The sequence below is a fragment of the Haliotis cracherodii genome, unplaced genomic scaffold (assembly GCF_022045235.1).
Source record: "Haliotis cracherodii isolate W230 unplaced genomic scaffold, xgHalCrac1.p SCAF_30, whole genome shotgun sequence".
Classification (NCBI taxonomy): domain Eukaryota; kingdom Metazoa; phylum Mollusca; class Gastropoda; order Lepetellida; family Haliotidae; genus Haliotis; species Haliotis cracherodii.
The window spans coordinates 1018626-1042472 of NW_027266287.1; the positions used below are offsets into that span (position 1 = coordinate 1018626).

At 40.0% G+C, this 23847-nt stretch overlaps 1 protein-coding gene across 1 annotated transcript; it reads right to left on the minus strand.

Moving 5' to 3' along the window:
- Positions 1–12546: 12546 nt before the first annotated feature.
- On the minus strand, positions 12547–13197 carry LOC139476923 (ras-related protein Rap-2c-like). The gene has a single exon (XM_071259488.1). The coding sequence runs from the start codon at positions 13195–13197 to the stop codon at positions 12547–12549; it is 651 nt and encodes a 216-aa protein (XP_071115589.1).
- Between the last annotated feature and the right edge of the window lie 10650 nt (positions 13198–23847).

Here is a 23847-nt window from a genome sequence, read left to right on the forward strand (position 1 = left end):
CCAAATTAAGATAAGAGGTATCTACTCTACAGCGGGACTACATCAATTTAGGTTTATCTCCTAAATATCTTCATGATTGGAATTCAACATAGTTATTATTGATTGTCTTTATGTGTAATATTCACATTAGATAGAATCTTAGATCTCAACGTTTTATATTTTTCACCCCCAAAAATCGATTCTCTTCTTCAACCTACTTGTTGTTACAGTTACTACATATACAATTAACAGATTCTACATTCTTGTTTCTGACCCGTGAAGATCCGGGGTAGAAAAGGTCTTCAGCAACCCACGCTTGCCGTAAAAGGCGACCACGCTTGTCGTAAGAGTCGACTAACGGTTTCGGGTGGTCAGGCTCGCTGACTTGGTTGATACATGTCATCGTATTCCAATTGTGTAGAACGATGCTCATGATGTCAATCACTGGATTGTCTGGTCCAGACTCGATTATTGACAGACCGCTGTCATATAGCTGGAATATTGCTGAGTGTGGCGTTAAACAACAAACAAACAAAACATTCTTGATTCTACGATATCTATTGACATTGACGTCATGGAGATATATTCTTAATCTACAAAGAGCTCTCAAAAGAGATTTTGTAACACAGTTAAATATTTGTCTGGTTGCAACAATGACTTGATACCAGTATAATGCTTGAGAAAATGGGAGGAGAAATTTGTTGGTGCCAGTCTTGCTGAAATATATCTAATAGTCTTTGTTTATAAATACTTTTTCACTACCGATGTCATACAAAGGAAAATCAATAATTAAATCACACATTCTATGGTAGGCATGTGGAGGATCTTTCTGAATCTGACACATTGGTGACAGAAATGACGTCCGATGCGATTACCTTTTTTGACTTGTGCTTATGTTCCATTGATTTTTCAGGTGAACTATTGTCTTGCCTTTGCATGTGTTGGTGATGGGTGCTACAGGTGGGGCAGGATACGCTCAACTTTTCGCGAACACCTGGTATCATCACTATTTGATAGTGATTCATACAAAACATGCTCGTGAAATAGTCTGAATCGTACAATCGACGCTGCTTTTGGCAGAGATTTCTATTGGATATGAAAATGGTTTTGTCACTTTCATTTTCTTACATCACACACCAAATTCGTTTTCACTTTATCATCTGATGGGTTTAGTATTTTGTAACATCGAAAATGGTACCTGTGTAATTCCATTTTAAATAATTTTATCCAATACTTAACAACACGCAGCTGGCTATAAACATGTAAGTTACAACGACCAGTTTCACTAAATACCGCCTTATTTGAAGCATTTATGCAATTATTCAACATTACGAAATGCCACGCCTGTCCAAAAATGAGCGTCTGCGAGCCATTGGTAGGCTTGAAGCAGGATCGAGTCAACGTGATGTTGCAAGGCAAGACAAGACGTCCACAGAAACACCATTTGGTGTTTATGGCAACGTTGGAACCGACGAATGCAGTCAGAGACCATCCTCGGAGTGACAGGCCACGCGTAACCAATAATCGACAAGACAACTGGATTCGAACAACACACCTACGAAATCGATTCTAGCCAGCAACAGTGACTGCAAGGAGCATACCTGGCCTTCGACGAATATCTTCACAAACCGTACCTCGCCGCCTCAGATGTGCAGGGATTGTCGCCAGAAGACCCGCCAGACGTCACATTTTGACAGGAAACCACCGTCAAGCACGTCTACAGTGGTGCAGACAGCGTCTACGCTGGACGGCCATGCAGTGGGGAGAAGTTCTCTTCACTGACGAGTCTCGCTTTCACCTCAGCCACAGCGATGGACGGATTCGAGTGTACCGACGTCGAGGTGAACGTTTCGTCAATGATTGTGTCATGGAAGAAGATTGGTTCGAGGGCGGCAGCGTTATGGTATGGGTCGGGATTACAGCAAGACAGAGGACCCGTTTGATAGTGGTAGAGGGAAATTTCAATGTACAGCGCTACAGCGACGAGATCATCGGCCCTGTTGTTCTACCGTTTTTGCGTCGTCATGGCCCAGGCATTACCTTTCAAAAGGACAACGCCCGGCCTCATATTGCTCGACTTGTTCAGGATTCCCTCAACAAAACAACGTGAATGTCATCCCCTGGCCGGCTCGCTCCCCTGATCTCTCACCAATCCAGCACATGTGGGATGAGATGGATCGGCGCCTTCGACGTCAACCACGTGTTCCACAGACACTTCAGGAACTTCAAAACATGCTCCAGCAGATATGGAAAGATATCCCACAGGACTTTGTACGACGCCTGGTCCATTCTATGAGACGAATATGTGTTGCTTGCATCGCAACAAGAGGTGGACACACACGCTATTGATTTGTAAATTGACATTTTGGGATGTTCATGTTTTTTTATGAAATCACGCATTTTCTGAAGTCAGTATGGCAAATTAAACCATTTGAACATTTACATGAGTCTGTTATCTGTTGCAAACTGAAATTGCTTCAGATTTGGTAAAAAACATAACTTTGCATTATATCTTATTCAATGTCACAGGAACTTTTGTTGTTCAGTATACTTACTGCCTCATATTTACGAGCGATGAGTGCAATTTTACCATCGAATATAGCAATTGCCGTGGAAAATGAGATAAATTTGTTTTCCTCAAATAATTTATAAACAGAAACATTACATTAGACGCCTAGAGCGCAAAAGAGCTTACACGCCTCGGACAAGTTTAAACTTGAGGACATTAATAGTCAAAAATATTTACAATGAACTACTTTCAAATGTTTATCACAATGTATCCAAATTTCAAGCTTCAATACCACGATTTCCAAAAACAATGACATTGGCTTTCTCAAAAATGCAAAGTTATCCCCGAGTGAGTTTTACACTGAGGAATACATATTTTTAAGACCTATTGACAGTTTTCCATGACATCCTTTTGTGATCAATAGGTACAGCAGGGATCTATCAACGCCGTCACATGCTTTGCGGAAGTGAATAAAGGCACAGTAAGAACGACCGCTAGGTGTACATAAATATTTGGAGCAACGTGAATGTAAAACAAAGATATTGTCATCTGTAGAATACTCAGAACGAAACCCTGCATGAATTTCAGATACTAGTATTATATCATTTACTTCAAGCCACATTCTACATCGTTTTGCATCAATAAATGCAAATAGTACTCATGGCATTCACCATAGATATACATCTGTAATTATTTGGCTGACTGGCAATTCCTGATTTGAAATTATCAATCCAATATTCAATGCATCGGTGACTTTACCTGTGACAAGGATTACATTAAATTAAAGCAATAAATATGGTATTTGATAATCTCCTCATATTTTGTATTTTTCTAAAAAGCTTTACAATCTCTTCAATGCGCTGCTAATTTAATTACTTCACTCAAGTTTATGTTATACAGTTTTGTCTTACGTTCACAAACCTTTTTTCAATTCTGATTTTGCACATACATATTTGTGCAAGTTTCAGTCAAACTTTTCTGATTGAGTTGAGAACATTGTGAGTGTGTCGTTGTGGCGAGATGGTTGAGGGTATAATGGCTGCAATGTGGATGGAGTAGCTACTTGACCAGAGACATTCCAAGAAGGTAATCTAGTCTGTACACCTTCAGGTTGTTTTTTCGGGGGCCTGGAGTTCAATTAGACACCTCTAGCGACACGTATATACTAAACGTGGTGACCATACATATAGTAACATATGTATCTTCAAAGGTTCAGGACAATATGTCAAAAATGAAAGCAAATGCCACCTGAAGTTTACTTCCTGTTTTATAACTTCTATGTAACATTTTGGGGTAAGACAAAGAGGCAGGGAGGAGAGTCCCCACAGGTACCAACTGTGATCCCCTTCTTGCTCATATTTTTTTTCTTTTTGCATATGAATCGGAATTTATGCTCTGATTGGCAAAATAAAATCAAGGTAAGTTGACCAAGAAGTTTACTTAAGCTTCAGGTATATCGGTGATCTGATATCGTTCAATAACAATCAAATACCCAATTCCTTTCCACTGATTTACCCATCTGTACTAGAAATAAAGGAGACCAGTGAGCCCGTCTCATCTGTTTCATATTTCGATCTATGCATAAAGATTCAGAGTGATAAAATTCTCCCCACAAGACCGTATGACAAGATGGATGACTTTCCAATTGTCAGCGTTCCCTTTACGTTAGGCAATATTCCAGCAGCTCAAGCCTTTGGTGTCTACATTTCACAGCTTTTCATGAACAATCAAGCATGTTCTTTCTTCGAAGATTTCAAAGAGCGTCATACGACTCCTGATCAAAAGTTGTTTAACAAAGGTAACGCCATTCAAGGCCTTAGTATAGCTGTCAAAAGGTTTTATGGTAGACGCGTGGAGGACATTTCAAGATTTAATGCACAAATGACCAAAATGATGTGAGTATCCGATGCAATTCCCTATTTTGACTTGTATCCCTGTTTCTTCATGTGATAAATTTTGTCTTGCCTTTGCATGTGTATGTAACGGGTGCAACTGATGGGGTGGTATACACTCACCATTTCGCAAACACCCGGTATCATCACAATTTGGCTGTGATTCATATACACATTATTATGATATAGTCAGAATCGCACATTGACTCAGCTTTTAGTAGCTATTGCTGTCTATGGAAATGTTTTTAGTCGCGTATATTTCTCTTGTTGCGAGGGAGCATCACGAATGTGTGAGACGTGATAACCGAAGGTGTTGTTGTTGCCTAGGTACAACCGTTGGTTTCTAATTTCTCACTGATTAAATCCTAATTTGCGAGGTAGGGGTGTTTTTGTCGCTTAAAATCTTACTAATTTAATCCCCCTCTGAGGATCACATGAGTCAAAAACACTTCTTGAGTTATCACGAATAAATGTATGAATGTATCAAAAGCACGCCACTATTTGTCGCAGGAGAAGTGTTGCGAGGTGATTCGAATGTGTGAGACGTGATAACCGAAGGTGTTGTTGTTGCCTAGGTACAACCGTTGGTTTCTAATTTCTCACTGATTAAATCCTAATTTGCGAGGTAGGGGTATTTTTGTCGCTTAAAATCTTATCAATTCAATCTCCCCTCTGAGGATCACATGAGTCAAAAACACTTCTTGAGTTATCACGAACACAAGTTTATGACATCAATAATGAATGTATGAATGTGTCAAAAGCACGCCACTGTTTGTCGCATGAGGTGCTGCCTCATAGGACAATCTGGCATCACTGGCCCACATGTTCTAGTTTTGTTGAGGTAATTACCAACAGCCGCCTGATGTGTACTGTTTGACAACAATATGTCTTTTTAGCCTGGGTATTTGCAGTTGGCTTCAGCCCTTGTTTGACACTTCATGGGAGTGGAGACCAAGAGGACCTGACAATTAAGTGGTTCTCATTCCAAAACAACAAGACTGCATGATGATTTAGACACTGCTTCATCTCTTGATGATGATTCAGCTGTCCACATCAAATATGGATTGTGGACGCATATTTCAGGTTGTAGAGGTACAGAGAAGCAACAAAACTCTGTCGATATTCATAAGAAAACTCTGCATCTCGACTATACGATTCCGACTACATCATGAGCATGTGTCTATGAATCACTTTCAAATAGTTATAACACCAGCCTAGCTCAACTATTTGGCCATATCAAAACACTGGATTCAGTGAGCATGGGTTTACGCAGCTTTGAGCAATAACATGGCGGGGGACATCAGAGATGGCTGATCGATAATGCATTATCTGACAAGTTTTCTTTAGGGCTCCGTTTTAGACCCCATCTTCTTCACCCAGTATTTGATACCTCTTTTACATCTCCTACGTGAGCTCATCATTCTGATTGTGGACATTCTGATGATTGGCAGTTTCAGTATGGCAACTGACAGTCATGTTGCATGTCAAAAGTGGATGTTATTACAAATGTAAGAACATAGCGATGAAAACACTGGGGTTATTTTGGTAGGTTCAACTCTGCGTCTTAGGAACTGTTGACAACTGACACAAGTGACAACTCTTGCACTCTTACTGTTAGACATCAAGGTGCCTAGCTTCACCATAGGATATGATCCTCTGTATAAAATAAGCCAGCTCCATGTAAGATACAATTGATCTATCCTACATTTTATCACCAAACATGCAACTGCCATCCTTGTTCAATCATTATTCTATCCTGACGAGATTATTGCAAAGGCCTTGAAACTGGAATATCTGATAAGCAGCTGCTCACAAGTCTGAAGAAAATTCAAAAACAGAACAGCTCACATCGTTACTAGAAGCAACCCACATTCCTATATTTCCCCTATTTTTCATTGCCTCAAGATACGCGAACGTTTTGACGTCACATGTCTGACTCCTGACTCTGTTGCTTCTCGATCCTTGCAATATGCCGCTGCTTTCACTATGGTACTCTCCTTACCTCAGCCTCAGATAAGCTCATACTCAATTCAAGATTAAAAGACACACCATTTTGAATGCTACAATTGACTAGTCATTCACGTAATTTTGTAAGAAGCTGCAGGAAAATTATTAGACATAAATGGAAAGATGACGATTGGAAAGTTGAAGTCACCCCCCTTGTCATACAGTCTTGTGGAGAGAGTTTTGTCACCCTGGATCAAAACAACGCTGGGGGGTCTTTTAGACATGTTCATCTGAAATTATTCTAATTCTCGGGCATCTGAAATAATGACACAACTCATACATGGGACTATGGGTCTCAGATATGAAAGACAAGATACCATGAAAAGCTAAAATATGTTGTGAACTTGTTGGTTAACAGTAACTTCAAAAGTTCCGTGTGTATGTAAAATGATGTATGATTTACGTTCAGGTGTTGAAGGTTTGAAAGAGATCTTCAATTTTAAGATTTGTGCATCCTTCAATTCGCAGATTTTCAGGATAGTGTAAACTTATGAAAAAGAAAAGAGAGAAGATATTCCTGCAAATAAAATCGACAAATCCCTTGATAAGAAATCTCCACCCAAGCAAGCGTCGATTGTTACCGAGATGTAAACTATTGAGATTCCCAGATTTAATGAGTCCAAATATTAGTATATAGTCAATGACGGAAAAATTCACATTTCGTTAGAAACTTACTGTTCTATCGACAATATTTTGAGCCAGACTTCGCCCTGTAAATATTTTTATGCATTCTTTTTGCTTTTTATTTCAATTCCATAAAGAACCGCTCGGGCTCTGAAATGTATTGAAAACACAAAACTATGAACTCCCCACCTTTGGCACAAGTGGTAACGTCCATTCAATTCTTTGCTTTGAAGAATATTTTACTTCGAAAAGTGACCAAAGGAAAATTCTGGAATGTGTAATAGACGGCCGAGATAGTATGGCATCACTCCCCAAAATGTATCTTCCGTTTCAAATGTTTACCATTTGCAAGTGGCACGATTAGAAAACAAATTCCGACTTTCACTTTCCGGATCTGGTAAGCAACACTTGAATGCTTGGGTGAAAGATCATTCTGAGGTGACAGTTGATCTTAGCGGTTGCGGGAACTAGGATCTGATTTCAATAGATCTTCTGGGATAAAAGTATGTATACTATTGATAACTTCAATTATGTCTCAACAAAATGCAGAAATGATGTCTTGAAAAAATAATTAAATTGTCTAAAACCGGGACAAATTGTATTCATTTATGGTGCAAATTAGACTTCATGAGGATCTTGAGCCATAGCTTGATGGCATTGCATAAACATTATGGAGGAAGCCACATTTTTAGAACATATCTTTGATTGCATACACAAGCATAACGCGCAACCCACTCTATGGGATGCACGTCTGTGACACCACTGCATATCCCCAACAGTGATTATTAACCTGTGGTTAGAAGTTACAGCAGCTATATATTGCAAAAGAAATGGGACACCCAAGTATTTATGAATAAACTACATCAATCTCAACCCAGGGATAGGGAACAACCACTTTGGTTGTCAGTCCAAATTTGAAGACGTCACAATGTGAATATGTCGTCTTGATCATATGAGTATTTATTGAAATGTGAGGATCCCTTGTGATGAAAGAATGAAAGTCATGTCATGTCATGTCATGTCATGTCATGTCATGTCATATCTGGATCTGGTTATAGTACTGTATGACGGTATGTTTGTGGCTTATGGTTATAACTGGTCAATAATATCCCTTGGTCGAGGCTTACGTGCCACTGGCAGAAGGGCAATATACTTACACCACTCTCACCCCCGAGTAGCCCCACCATCAACAATATCATGATAATGTTAAACTACTTTTAAAACATATATCAACTATTCTAAATTTATCTATTACTTATATTTATCTTAAAAATCCAAAAATTATACGAGTGCTGACATTATCAAAACGATCCTTTTAAGAAGTTAAAGGATATTAGATTTCCCTTATCAGAAAAAAATCTGCACAGTCAAGCAAACCAAAACTTAGGGAAGGTTCATCAGCTTCTTCATTGAGACTATCAATGGGAGATGCCCTAAAGGCGCCAAAACATAGTCTCAGTCCTTGATGATTTTGTCTATTTTTCAATATTACTCTTGCAGGCTCCACCATAAATAATCGGGCCATATTAGAATTTTGAGTGAATATGTGATGTGTATAAGTGGAGGAGGTCTGTCTGATCCCCTCCCCACTTTTTATTGGATTCGACTTTCAACAAGTCTAAAGCCTTTGACATTTAGTCGTTAGATACCTAATACATGAATGCTCGTCAAATCAAATGATCGTCAGAACAAGTCACGAAACTCTGGCCTCCTGTAAAACCTTTATAGGTGTACCATCAAGAAACAAATCTTTGTCGGGTGTATAGCTTTGACAAAAATGTATACAATTTGTCACAGATTTTGAAAATTTGAAACCATTTTGAAGATACCGTAATTGAATTTTATTCAGACACAGCTGCAATTGTCCTTCAGTAGTATATATCCTTTTGCTACGACACTAAATGTTAAAATCTTCAACAAATGATGACTTATCAATTGAGTCATTTAAAACAGGTTCCATGTACTCAATTAATCTATTGTCTACCATACGGTCCATGGTTTTATAGACACACATAGTTAATGATATAGGTCGATTATTTGAAGGATGTGAATGGCCCTGCCAGGCTTTTGTATAGGGACCTGTGTAATTTATTGTCGACATTTATTGTTAGAAGTTCATTGCTTTGGATTTGGACAATAATTAGTTGTTAGGAATGTAGTTTTTTTAATGTAACCAGTGGTGAGGAAGTTATTATATTTAGATCTTCAAATTATCTGTAAACGATCAGAATGTCTTGGGTAGATGTCAAGCGTAATAGAATATTCTGGACTATGTGACACTGGATTTGTCTGGCACTGTGTAGAAAGCTGGAAGGTAGTTAGACTATATGAGTGGAGCGGGCGCATGCCTGTGGCATCTGACATGTCATCTCACATTTCATCTCACATTTTATCTGACATTATTCAAGACAAGCTTTCATGTGAAGATCACTCATACACCCCAGATTCACAACCTCGGACCAGCTCGGAAGCTGGACCACTGTTATATCGAAGTGATTTTTATTCTTGTCATTGTCATTACTACTGCTCACATTTTATACTGCCATTGAATATTGTACCAACCCTATATTGCATACTGTCATTGTCGTTGCTGTTCAGTAACGTGCTTTGATTTGTAAACCTAATCAATTGTGTATTACAATTGTTGATTGTGTACCATTTGTTTGTTGGTTTCATACCTAATTGTTTTAAGTTCAGTTTTTTGTGTTAACTAATTGTGTAAATTTGATTAAATTCAATATTTGTCTTTTCTCGCTCCTAATTATATATTTGAAAATAAGCTAGGTAATCAGATAATGAAGAATGTTTTGAAAAATATCAGGTTTCGACTAATTCTCACAATTTGCCTTTGAAACTTTCCACAGCTCATCAGCTGGGTTTATGGCAGTAAGAATAGAAGGGAAATGGTCCCTTCCAGAAAGGTCATCGTGCAATGATCATGTAAATTCATTTACACAAACTAGAATCTGAAAGTGAAAGATCCAAAACAGACAGTAGTCGCGTAAACTGAATTATGTCTAATTCTTATATCTGTTTCTAACTGTACGACGTTTAGGCACGAAGTAGGCATCCCCATGTGCACCAACTGTACTCCCCTTCTTGCTGATCTGTTTCATTGTGCATATGAATCGGAAGTTCTGGTCGGATCGCCAAAGTCAAAATGAGGTAATTTGGCCAAGAAGTTAAGCTTCAGATATATCAATGATCTAATATCGTTCAATAATAGTCAAATAGCCAATTGCCCTCCAATAATTTACCCACCTGAACTAGAAATAAGGGAGACAAGTGAGACCGCTTCATCTGTTTCACATTTAAATCTATGCATAAAGATTCAGAGTAACAATAGACTCTCAACCAGACTGTATGACAAGAGGGATGACTTCAACTTTCCAATAGTCAACTTTCCCTTCATGCAGCTCCAGCCTTTGGTGTTTACATTTCGCAACTTTTGAGATACAATCGCGCATGCTCATTCTACCCAGATTTCAAAGAGTGGCATACGAATCTTGCTCAGAAGTTGTTTGATCACAGTTACAACATTCAAGGCCTCAGTAAAGTTTTCAAAAAGTTGTATGGCAGACATGTGGCGGACATTTACAAACTTGACGCATCAGTGACAAACATGATGTCCGATGCAATTCCCTACTTTAACTTGTACCATGTTTCCCCATGTTTGTTTTAGACGCATTGACTTCCCTTTACATTTCTTTATGACGTGTGCCACCGGTTAGGCAGGATACGCTAACCTTTTCGAGAACACCTGATATCATTACTATTTGATAGTGATTCATAATCACATGCTATAGTCAGAATTGTACAATAGATTCTGCTTTATGCAGAGTTTCCTATTGGATATGGAAAGGGTTTGTGGCTTTATTTGCTCTGTTCACTCCACGAAAAGGACGTGATATAATGGGCAAAAAAGCAGGACCTTAAAGTAGGACAGATAATCCAGGAACAATACTAATTCCATTGAAAACTGGATTCACTGAAAACTGCGTCAGAAACCAGCGTTCAATCGACACGTTCACTGTACTCCCGGGCATAGACGCCAACCCCCAGTTCCATTCCTCAGGATCATGGACTTGCCGCTGGTGCCAAAGCGATATACAACTCACTGCAAGACACTTTTTCTCATTTGACTTATGTTTGAATGAAACGAGTCAAGGTTTACATCGCTGTGACCTACAAGCCGTCGATGTGCTTGCGAAATGTGCCGGTTTTGCAGAGACAAACAAAAAAAATTGTCTCCTAGACCAGGCTTCATAAACACATTAACATGATACTGTCAGAATCGTACAATCGACTCTGCCTTTAGTAGAAATGTCTTGTGGCTGTGGAAAGGGTTTGTTGCTTGTATTTACAAAAGAAGTAAATGTAACCTTATCATAACTGTTGGTAGAAGCAACAGACTTTCTTTTAAAGCCGCACTGCATACTGCATGTAAGTTTACAAATGAGAATGATATTCAATTGAAAGTGCATTTAACTTTCTTACTGAGGTAGGCGTGTGTAGTTATGTAGCTAGATGTATAAGAGTTTTTGTTTCAAAGTTATCTTACTTGGACATGTGTTTCCCATGGGTCAGATGAGGTTGTGGTAGGCGCGTATTTCAGGAAATCGAAGGTCATAGAATAACACTGGAAATGAAATATTGCTCGACATAAAGAGAATGTTCACTATGGAAAGTTGAAGTCTTGTGGAGAGTTTTCTGTCATTCTGAATCTTTTTGCAAAGATCTAAATGTGACACTGATCTCGTTTATTCCCTCATCTCGTGAATGCGAGTATCGTTTTACATCCCTGTTAGCAATATTCCAGCAATATCACGGCGGGGAACACGTGGAATGGGCTGGACACATTGTACCTATGTGGAGAATCAAACCCAGGGCGTCACCGGGGAATGCTGTAACCATTAGGCTACAACACCAACCCCTACTACAGGTAGTTAAATCAGGGAATTGACTATTTTACCAATACTGAATGATATCAGATCAACGTTATGCCCGAAGCTTAATTAAAACTACTTGGGCAAATTACCAATTGATAAAATCCATTGATAAAGACCTACATATTGCAACAATTCTGTTTGTGACAAGTGTTCAAACCATGAAGTTGCAATATGTGCTTTAGATGACATTGGCAAATGTAGTGGAAGTGCATGTATGTCAGGGAATGTGTATAATCCCTGAAAAGTTCCGGGCATATATATAATGTGTCATTCAATCGGGAACAATACATAATCCCTGAAAAGTTCAGGCATTATACATATTTCCTGGCCAAACATGTTTTTAGACATTTTCCCTCAAACTATTTTGGGGAACCATAAGGTTAAGACAAAGATTAGACAAAGAACAATTTTATATGAATTCACGTGAAGATTTATTTGGCATCCACTATTCACTATTCAACAAAGCTGCCTTACATCAGACTCATCCATTGGTAAAACGTCAGTGTCATACTGACGCATTTGTCATATTTGTCTATACACTGCACATAGTACATATATATTACACTTTTAAGCACTAGTTAGTTAATCATTTTTTCCCCGACTTGCTCCTCTTCAAACGACGTTTGATTCTTTGGAAGATGTTGATACGATTTCTTTTAGGGAACAGAAAAGATTGGGTTTGAATGGCAATCTCTCTGAAAATGTCTGAAACGTTGGAACTGTCCTTGACTGACACTTCCTTGTAGGTATGCTGCCAGCCTACATTCACCATGTATTCAGTTTTCTCACTTGACATAAAACGAGGAGCTGCGGGTATCAGGTCTGTCTTGTTGCCAATAACAATGATGGGAACACCAGCCGGATTACGTTGGACAATCATGTCTCTGAGATTAGCCACCGTCTCAAGGGATGCCTCATCTGCGACAGAATACACTAGTACAAACGCATCAGCATTGGCGATGGCTAATTCTCTTAAATAAGAGAAGCAATAACCCCCAGGGGTGTCAAAGATGTCCAGAACAACGGAGTTTCCATTCACATCAATGTCTTTGGTGTAGCGTTCCTGCACCGTTGGCCAGTAAAGTCGAGGAAACGTGCCGTGTACAAACTGGCTGATGATGGTTGTCTTACCTACAGCGGCTGCTCCCATGACAGCAATTCTGAACGTGTCTCCTCCAACCGTTGATGATGTGAAGGTGGAAGAAGCGGTGCCGGAAGTCAGGTAGGAATATGCCATCCTTCCTTGTTACGGATTCAGTTGTCCAGCAGCGAATGTTAATTGATCTCACGAATGCTGGTATGGAAACAATCCCAAGTCTTTTATACAAAACGGCTATGTTTTTCACACCAACATTGACGTCAGAAACCAGTCTCATCCAGCCATTTCCAGTAAATTTTCTCCCTGGGCAATTCATGGATAATGTTATCATGTCTCTGTGTTGATATTTCTCGATCATTGTAACATCTTAGACATGAGACGCTTTTTGTTTACTTTGAGAATTACTGAACGGTAATAACAATGTCAGAACTCAATTTAGTGGCAGAACAATATTCAATTGCACAGTTGAATACAGTAGCAGAAGTAATATTCACCGAGCAGCAACAGTGGTAAAGCTTTAAAAAAAACCTAGGCTGGATATCCAGGGTGAAAACAATGATCTTCACACAAATGCTGACTTTGGTGGTGTATGATATGTAATGTGAAATCAGAGAAGCACGCCCTTGACCCCTTTTAACAATAAATTACACTGCATGAAATAGCGAATGAACCGTATTCCACTAATATCACGGGATGGCACTTTAATGTAACAGGAAAGCCCGAAACGGACAAGACGGGTATGGTGCTGACAAACATGTATACATTGGGGTTGAACCAGGATTCGAAACCACGATCCACGGCTTCTGGTGTGCCTTAGAAGACTGGACCGTTTCTCCAGAGAGGAAAACAAAACCTTACCTACCCTATCTTTAGCCCTTCCCCTACCCTACCCACAGCCCTTCCTCTACCTCTAGTACTACCTTACCCCCAGCCCTTCCTCCACCTCTAACCTTTCCCCTACCTGCAGCCCTTGCCAGACCCCGAGCCTTTCCCCTACCCCTACCCCCAGCCCTTCCTTAACCTCTAGCCTTTACCCTACCCCTACCTCCAGCCCTTTCTCCATCTCTAGCCTTTTCCCTTCACCTAGCTCTAGCCTTTCCCCTACCCCAAGCCCGTCCTCCACCCCTAGCCTTTCCCCTACCCCTACCCCTACCCCCAGATCTTCCGTAAACTCTAACCTTTCCCCTACCTGTAGCCTTTCCCCTACCCCTACTCCCAGCCCTTCCTTAACATCCAGTCCTTCCCCTTCCCCTACCTCCAGCACTTCCCCTACCCCTACCACTTCCCCTACCTCTAGACTTTCCCCTACCCCTGCCTCCAGCCCTTTCTCCATCTCTAGCCTTTTCCCTTCACCTAGCTCTAGCCTTTCCCCTACCTCCAGCCTTTCCCCTACCCCTACCACTTCCCCTACCTCTAGACTTTCCCCTACCCCTACCTCCAGCCTTTCCCCTACCCCTACCACTTCCCCTACCTCTAGACTTTCCCCTACCCCTACCTCCAGCCCTTTCTCCATTTCTAGCCTTTTCCCTTCACCTAGCTGTAGCCTTTCCCCTACCCCTACTCCCAGCCCTTCCTTAACATCCAGTCCTTCCCCTTCCCCTACCTCCAGCACTTCCCCTACCTAGAGCCTTTCCCCTACCTCCAGCCTTTCCCCTACCCCTACCTCAAACACTTCGCCTACCCGGGCCTTTCCCCAACCTCTACCACTTCCCCTACCTCTAGATTTTCCCCTACCCCTGCCTCCAGCCCTTTCTCCATCTCTAGCTTTTCCCGTTCCGATACATCCAGCCCCTACCCCTACCCCTACTCCTTACTCTACCTCTAGCCCTTCCCCTCCTCTAGCCCTTCCCCCAACCCTTCCTCTTTCTCTACCTCTAGCCCTTCCCAACCTCTAGCCCTTCCTCTACCTCTAGCCTTTCCCCCTCTCTAGCCCTTCCCCTAGCTTAAGCCCTTCCACACCTCTAGCAACCCCCCTCCCCCCCCGCGAACGTTTAGCCCTTCCCCCATCTCTAACCCTTCCCCAACCTCTAGCCCTTCCCCAACCTCCAGCCCTTACCCCATCTCTACCTCCAGCCCTTACTCCCCCTCTAGCCCTTCCCCCATCCATACCTCCAGCTCTTCCACCAGCTCTAGCCCTTCCCCTACCTTTAGCCCTTCCCCCATCTCTACCTCCAGGTCTTCCCCTATCTCTACTTTTACCTCTAGCCCCTCCCCACATTCTCACATGCTGACTGGTACAATGTGTGAGGCCCATTTCAGGTGTCCCCCGCAGTTATATTGCTGGAATATTCTAAAAGCGGCGTAAAATCAAACTCACTCACTCACTCCCTCACATGCTGACGGTGTTTAAATGTTTATGTGGAATGTTGATCATGTCTGTCACCTTTGTAAAATTGTAAAACTTATCGCCATTTCAAGATCATGCGTCAACTGTTGTTCAATTCATGTTATTGTCTTCTTAGGAAATGTGCTGATAAATCTACACAATGTCAGTGTCGCATACTAACAATACGTTTCCTGACAAACACTAAAGTCTTTCTTTCTGTCAATCTCGTTAAAATCAGATCTTTGTTCTCGCTATCGCTAAACAACGATGTGCATCGCTACACAGGTCACGTCAGAAGGACATTTCGCGAACTTTGGCAGATCAATGAAATAGCTGACAAGAAGTCGATATTAGCCAGTTAGAAAGCAGATATCTTGAGCTGTAAGACATTAGTTTCTAACTGGCGACTTTCATTCCAGATTCTACTCAGAAAAATCTGTATAATCATCTTTGATTCTGTCTCTGGAATAAGAATTAAACTTTTTATTTCTGCTGCTAATATTGAACTTTGTATATCACCTTCCACTTGCTGTCTTATCTACCTTGGCAAATGGTAAAGCCTTGGGTAGACCTGACATTGACTGAACTAAAGAAACAAGAAACAAATCAATTACAGTATCAACAATAATATGTTCAGTTAAGTAGTACATATAATACATATCAATCAAAGTTTACAGACGGTTCCAAGGATTTTCAGCTGTTTGTATGACGTTTACCAGGGTGTACATAAATCATTGTTGTTTGAAACCTATGCGTCAGCTACCAAAACTCCAACAGTTTCAACATCAACATAATTAATTCAGTGCCCAAAAGATAGACATGGGTAAATTCTATAAATCCTGAGCCCGTCTTACCTTCTGAGTCTTCTACACCGACTGCTGATCCAAATCAAGCTACACAGACTTCTGAATCTTGAAGTGAACTTCTGTAAAACCATCTCAATCAACCTTGAAATCAAGTTCACAGCATGATCTTGAAGAGAAAGAATTGTCATAACAAGATGTAAAACAGACTCTACTTTAGGGCAGTAAAACTAAACCAGTAGAACACCAAAAGGATCATTTAGGATCTCTTGGAGAGATGGATGTTTCAGAAACAACGCAACGTAGGACTACAAGTGTTTCGCTTAGCAAAATTGGCGAGGCAGATCAATGCTCCCTGAAGATGAATAATTCCCAAACATTGATTCATTGGAATTAGAGAGCATTGAAAACAATTATTGGTCCAAGAATGAAGACCATTTAGCATTAGGTCTGCAAGAAACGTATTTAAAGCAAACGATAGAATTAACTTACGTCAGTAGAGCTCTTACTTTTGTTTTTCTCATCCAGGCGGTAGGGCAACTGGAGGCACTTCTAACTTCGTGAGGCAGAGAGTGACCCACATCCCTGTCTCACTAAACGTCAACCTTTAAGCTGTACACTCTACATTACACGTGGCCTTTACACTGTGCTCTTTGTACATTCCCCTTTCTTTTAATCTCCAACAGTCATTGTATGACGGACACCTAAACCATCTATGATCATGGGCGACCTATATGGTCACAACTCGCTCTGGGGTGGTAGACACACAAACACTAAGGAGAAAATCCTTGAGGGTGTTTACTTCAAATAATGATTCATGTATTTCTAGTGATGATGCACACACTTATTTAGACCCTGCAACTGATTCATACACTTCGCTGGATTTGTCCCTTACAGATTCCAGTTTGTTTACTTAATTTGAATGGTCAGTTTATGATGGCATGTGTGGAAGTGATCACTTTCCAACTAAACTTTCACCATTAAAGAAAATTGCTAATGAATGTATTCCTAAATCCTCTACAAATCCACACAGACGGAAATCCCGTAATCAAACAAGCAAGTATTTCTGCAAACACACCACAGTCCATCAAAGGCTACAACCAGCGCCATCTTCAAGCCAACTAAAAGCCAGTCTTGGCAAACCTATCTAAAATTAATTCAAAAACTCCTATTAGTCCAGGCAAAATAAGATTGCACTTGGAACAAAATTTATTTCACCACAATGCATTTCTACAAGATCTCGAAAACAAGCAATCCCAGTTTGGGGAATATGTCTAATTTGCATAATCCAATATGGCCATCAATTATCAATATATCTTCGATATTTCAGATGATGTTCAATATTTTGATGATAAAAAGCATGTGTTGTATTGTGAAATAGCCATATTATGTTTCTAAAAAGATATTCACAACCTCTGAACGTTTTCGACAATTGACAAATCTGCAAAATTTCTAAATGGCCACCAATTTCAAGATGGCTGACAAGTTGTTTTTTTGTGTGTTTACTCTGTTGAATCTTTTAACTTTAAAACAGTGTACTAGGACTTATATGTACATAACTTGGAACACTAATTCACCTGATATAGTTAACACTCCGTCACCAGAGCCCCTTTGTGGCCCAAAATTGCAAGATGGCCGCCAACAGATTGATTGCTAGAATATATACATAGAATATCAATACACTTTTGATCTCTGATGACATATTTGAGTGATTTGAACTTCTATATTGGGGTAAGCAGACACAAGCATGCATGTAGAATACTCAATCATTTGTATAAATCCAATATAACCACCAAATATCAATATTTATCTCTTAAACTACATGTTTTGGCGAGTTTAAATTCCAATGTTGATTGTTATTGTCTGAATCTACTTCTTAACATGACAAGTTTCGGTTTCATTCATGTAAATACTTGTTGGAAAAAGTATGACCTACACGAGGTCCTCTCAGAATTTACTCAAAACCAGTTGTTTACAAATCTGAAAACGTTTGTTCCAGGGCTGATTCCGATACATGATTGTGCGATTCATGAACATGTTTACGTGATGAACAGTGGAAAAAATGTCTCGGTGAATGTTGTAGCTTGACGTTGCAGAGTCGTTATATACATGTACCTCGAAAGTCTCAACATATTAAATGCGTTATGTGGCAGTGTATTTTTTTGTTTAACAAAGATTGTAACGGTGTTGTAACATCGTTTCAATTGAGTTTCGGTTGCATTGTGTTTGGGCAGTGATCAGTCGACAGGAAGTTAATAAATTTAGATGCTATTGTGGTGTGTAAACTTCCGGCCTGAATACCGCGGACGGTGATAGTTACAGAGTATATATTTCTAGCTGCTGGGTGGGTTGCATATAAGGGGACGGTGGTGCGTTTGGCCATAGCTTCTTTCATAGGTTCGGTGCCCGCTTTCATGTGAGGATCGCTCATCATCCCTGATTTCCTTTCTAGCCCATCTCGAAAGCTTGACCACTGTAGCCTCTGGGTGAATATATATTATTATCACTGTCTTCAGTTTACACCAATGTATTTTGTTTTTGATACTGACCACTGCCATCATATTAATTATTGCCATTGAATATTGTACTACCACTCTATTGTTTACTGTCATTATAATTGCTGTGCAGTATGTATACTGATTTGTAAACTTAGTGAAGTTTGTAATACATGTGTTGATTACATACAACTTATTGGTTGGTTGTTGATTTCACACTAAGTTATTTTACTTGAAGATTTCTGGATTAACATATTGTTTCAATATCGACATGTAACAAATATCTGAAAGCAAAATGCCTGAAAGCAATAGATCTATTGAATTTATTCCAAGTGGGCAGGAACCCGTCAACCCATCTTCAAATGTATAGATCACTTATCCGTTGTAAACTCGATTATGGCTGCATCATCTACGATGGAGCCTGCAAAATTAATGTTGCACTTTTAGATTATATCCACTATCAAGGTCTAAGACTCTGTCTGGGATCTTTCTGAACCTCTCCTTTGGACAGTCTGAACGTTGAAGCCGATGAGCCATCGCATCAACAACTACGCATTAAACTATTTTTACAGTATATCACAATTCCAATTGATTATATTCCAATGAATCTAATCCTGCATACATCCTGTTTTTATTTCAGCTGCTAATATTGAACTTGATAGCATATGTCCTTTCCAGCTGCTGTCTCCTCCTCCTTGGCAATAAGTGAAGCCACATCTAGACCTGTCATTGACCCAACTAAACTAAATCATTTACCATATCAACTAGAATATAACCAGTTAAGAAAGTCATTCAATACATACAAAACGATATTTACAGATGGTTCCAAGGATGGTGACGCTGTTGCCAGCGCCACTATCGCTGTATCCAGAACTCGTTTACCAGGTAACTCTTCCATTCTTACAGCCAAATCAAAGACTCTTTTAACAGCTCTAGAATATATCAAACAGTCTAAATCTAAAACAAATCATTATATGTTCAGACCCTCTGTCCTGTCTTACGGATATTCAAAACAATTCGTGTCAGCATCCAGTTTTACTTGACATCACCGAACTACATAATAATCTTGCTACTGGCCAAAGCGACATCGTTCTGTTTATTGCCCGGCTGTTGGAATCATTGGAGTTACATTTTGGCTGGACTAACGAGTCTATGCATAGTCCAATCAAAATCGCGCACCGAAATCGAAATCCGGTTCGTAAACTGTCGTGCAGATTTCGGTCGATTGCAGGATTTGCAAAACATGTGCACCGCCAACTGTTGTCAGCAGATATTTTCCAAATCTTTTCATGTTTTTAATCAAGGTGCTGACGTGATTTGATGCATTTCGCGATGTAAGACTCGTTTTATCACAATATAGATCTCGAGTATCGATCAGATCGTCCAGACTGGGCGCCACCATTATGTGGGAAACAAACGCACGTGATACGACAGGTGGAATCTGATTGGTCCATATGAGAGGTTTAGAAGGGACGTAATTGGTAATAGCCACTGGTGGCGCTACGATCGAGTCCAGTAATTCCACCCTTGTTCGGAAAAACTAAGAGCAGAAACGTTTCATGATGCTGCTAAATAAGATTCAGTATAGAAGTCCGTGAATCCGCCATTCTGAAAAGTAATGGGAAGAGCGCACCGACCTTTGAGAAATATGTTCTACACAAAAGAAGTTCAAAATTACTCTGTTCTTTCTTTCATATTACTGATTTTTTTTGTCATGACATACGCTCGACAACAGTGTGAACATTGGAGCAAGTAAGGGCCATGGGCTTAAAACTCAGTCAGTCAGTCAGTCGGTCGGTCGGTCGGTGGGTCAGGCTTGAAGACTTGAAAGGAAGTAGGTGTCGTTTCTGGAACAGAACTAAATACCTATTCAGCATTTTTCATCCAAACTTGGAATATTTATTAGTCGAGGGCTGAAGTGTTGTATTTTGCTGTTTAGGAATTCTTTAAAAGCATTTTCCAGTTTGACAGTCAGATGATTTGTTCTTTCTAATTTGTGGGGCCTGCGGCATTTGTCATCTTCTGAGGTTTCATTTTGCTGTTATTATTCACTGATTGTGATGCTAGAAATTATTATATTTTCAGACTATTGACAGTGTGTAGGAAACATGAAAGTCTGTTACTCACCGGCCAGCTGCATCTTACGTTCACACATAACGGAAACTGTAATGTCGTCATTGATTTGCTGTCTATTTAGGATCGAAAGGTTCTGAAAATAATACAACCCTGTCAACACCTCAGGTTCTACATAAAATAGAATTTTAAACAAGTTGCTATTCCAGTCATTCTGGGTGGGCGACAGGTGACGTGCGTCAGTCAATCAGTCAGTCAGCCAGTTCAGCTTTTTGGGGATTATCTCAATTTCCATAGAAACAATTTGTTTCAAAGGGTGGAGATAGGTGTCGTTTCCGTAGCTTTGCAAACGTGAAAAACTTTCCATCCAAACCTAGTACATGTATTAACCAAGGGCTGAAGACTTAAATGGAAGTAGGTGTCGTTTCTGGAACAGAACTAAATACCTATTCAGCATTTTTCAACCAAACTAGAAACATTTATCAATCGAGGGCTGAAGTGGTGTCTTTAGCTATTTAGGGATGGACAGTCAGATGATTTGTTCTTTCTAATTCGTGGGGCCCACGGGAATTGTCATCTTCTGATGACCCTTACTCATTTTAGATATCTTTTTCTTACAGTTACAAAGGATGAATGGTGAAAGTAAAACACGTGGCGCATGACTTGCGATTACTATGCTTTACCTCCATACTAGCCCAATCTGGCTAGTCCGTGCTATATACGTTTGAATACACACAGCATGATATATTTTACGAGTGTTTAATTTTGCTGTAAATATTCACTGATTGTGATGCTAGAAATTATTATATTCTCAGACTATTGACCGTGTATCGGAAACATGAAAGTCTGTTACTCACCGGCTAGCTGCATCTTACGTTCACACATAACGGAAACTGTAATGTCGTCATTGATTTGCTGTCTATTTAGGATCGAAAGGTGCTGAAAATAATAAAACCCTGTCAACACCTCAGGTTCTACATAAAATAGAATATTAAACTGTTTCAAGTTTCTATTCCAGTCATTCTGGGTGGGCGGCGGGTGACGTGCGACATCTACATGTTTCAAAAAACAACTGAAATTCAAAACAATTTTTCCCTTAAATTCAGGGGATGACACACAACATCAAAATGCACGTGGTCCATGTTATGTATCATCAAATTTGTGCATACTTGTCTGCGATTTATGCTTATGTGTTTTCGAAATATCGTCAAATCCTCAATGCCTCAGGAACTTGAAACCTAGCAAGTTATGTTTGTGGTTTGTGGTTTGTGAATCAGGTTGTCACACTCGCTGACATTGTTGATAGCGTGTCAACGCTCCTCGATGGCGTGGATTGTCGCTCGCAGTATCAAACACTGGTTTGTCTGGTCTTATAAATAAAATAATGGACCTGGACCATACAACCATTAACTGAATGCTCGAGCAATGATCAACTCCTTCGGGCAACATGAAATACAATCGTCCACATCACAAAGTCGGACCACTTAATAATCTTAAATGAATCATCCGACAAGCATGGGGTACTGGTTATACAGCTTGAATATTGCTAAGTGCAGCGTTTAACAACAAACAAACACAAAATGACGTGAGCCTTATCCTTGTCACAAAATTTAGACAGAATTAAATGTTTACAATATTATATTCATAGAAAAGATCAAAACTGCACTTGGATCTTCAGAAAAGAAAATACAGGCGAAGAAATATCAGGTCTGAAATGTGACCGCGAAAAAGGTTTTTTTGTTTTGTTTTGCTGGTCCAACCGGTAGGACAGGACATGCGTATCCTTTCGCGGACATCTAGTGTCATCTACAAATGACCCGAAGTAAGACTAGTTTTATGGATAAACAACTTCTTTATTACAATTAGTGCGACGTTTCGGTGTAGATCCTAACACCTTTATCGTCTTACATCATCACACCAACTTCTAAATGCCACTCAAAGAAGTTACAAATGACCCATTTATAAAACTTTCATCTTTTGCTTTTAAAGAGCCTGGTGAAATCTGCATGGGTGGATAATCGTTATTCTCTAACGTTGATGTTTTATTTTAAAGATGAATCTGGAGGTATAAATATATATAACCACTGTCAATATATTCATGTACGTGTGCGCTATTTATATACGTACACTCCCTTATCTGTCATGCCTTCCATGGTGACCTTTCAAGTTGTTAATACAAGTCGTGACTTGGTCATGTAAAAATATGAGAGACCAGTCAAATATAGTTATTAAATATTTCCGATGTCGTATTTAGATTCGCCTTAGTTTCAAAGCTAATGTATCATATCACTCTCTATTTCTTCCGGGGCGTTGGGGCAGCCTTGTGGTTGTAGCGTTCGCTCGTCATGCACATGTTCATTTGATCTTACTTCGTTTTATCCTTTTTTGGCTGTTTGAGCACCTTTGTCTGTACAGGATGGTAGGAATATACGCAGCTTTGTAGTCTTGTTTTAACATCAAAATGTGAATAGTTCTTGGCAGTCATGAGTGAGTAAGTGAGTATGGTTTTATACCGGTTTTAGCAATATTCCACAATATCACGGTGAGGGACACCGGAAAATTGGCTTCACACATTGTACCCATGTGGGGAATCGAACCCGGGTCTTCGACGTGACGAGCCAACGATTTAACCACTAGACTACCCTCCTGCCCCTCTTGGCAGTTATGGCATACGGTGAGAGATCCATCTATGTAATTGCTATGACTGGAGAGACTCGAAATGTCTGTGACAGGTAAGTATCCACACTGCAGTAGGGAACACGACAGTGTATATTGATGACTAAACGAAGATTAAAAGGTATGTTGAACGCAAGGCCATAACAATTAGTGCAAGCGATGCTGATATGCAAATAATAGTACGTGGTGATAGAAGGCTCTCTCCCCTGCCAATGCTTGTACCAGGAACCAAGTACACAATGACATCTTACAGTAAGTATACTGGGGAGTATCAGAAACTACTTGTGGTTGCAACAACACAACCAAACAGAACTGTGATCTGTGCGAGGGAAAGCATAGCCGTCTATTCCGGGATAATTTACAACAACTCATTTACGGCATACGATCAACTTCTCCCTGTCAAACATTACGGCCA

What these genes read in the sequence shown, in the direction of transcription:
- LOC139476923 (XM_071259488.1), bottom strand. Translation starts at nt 13,197, where the DNA reads ATGGCATATTCCTACCTGACTTCCGGCACCGCTTCTTCCACCTTCACA.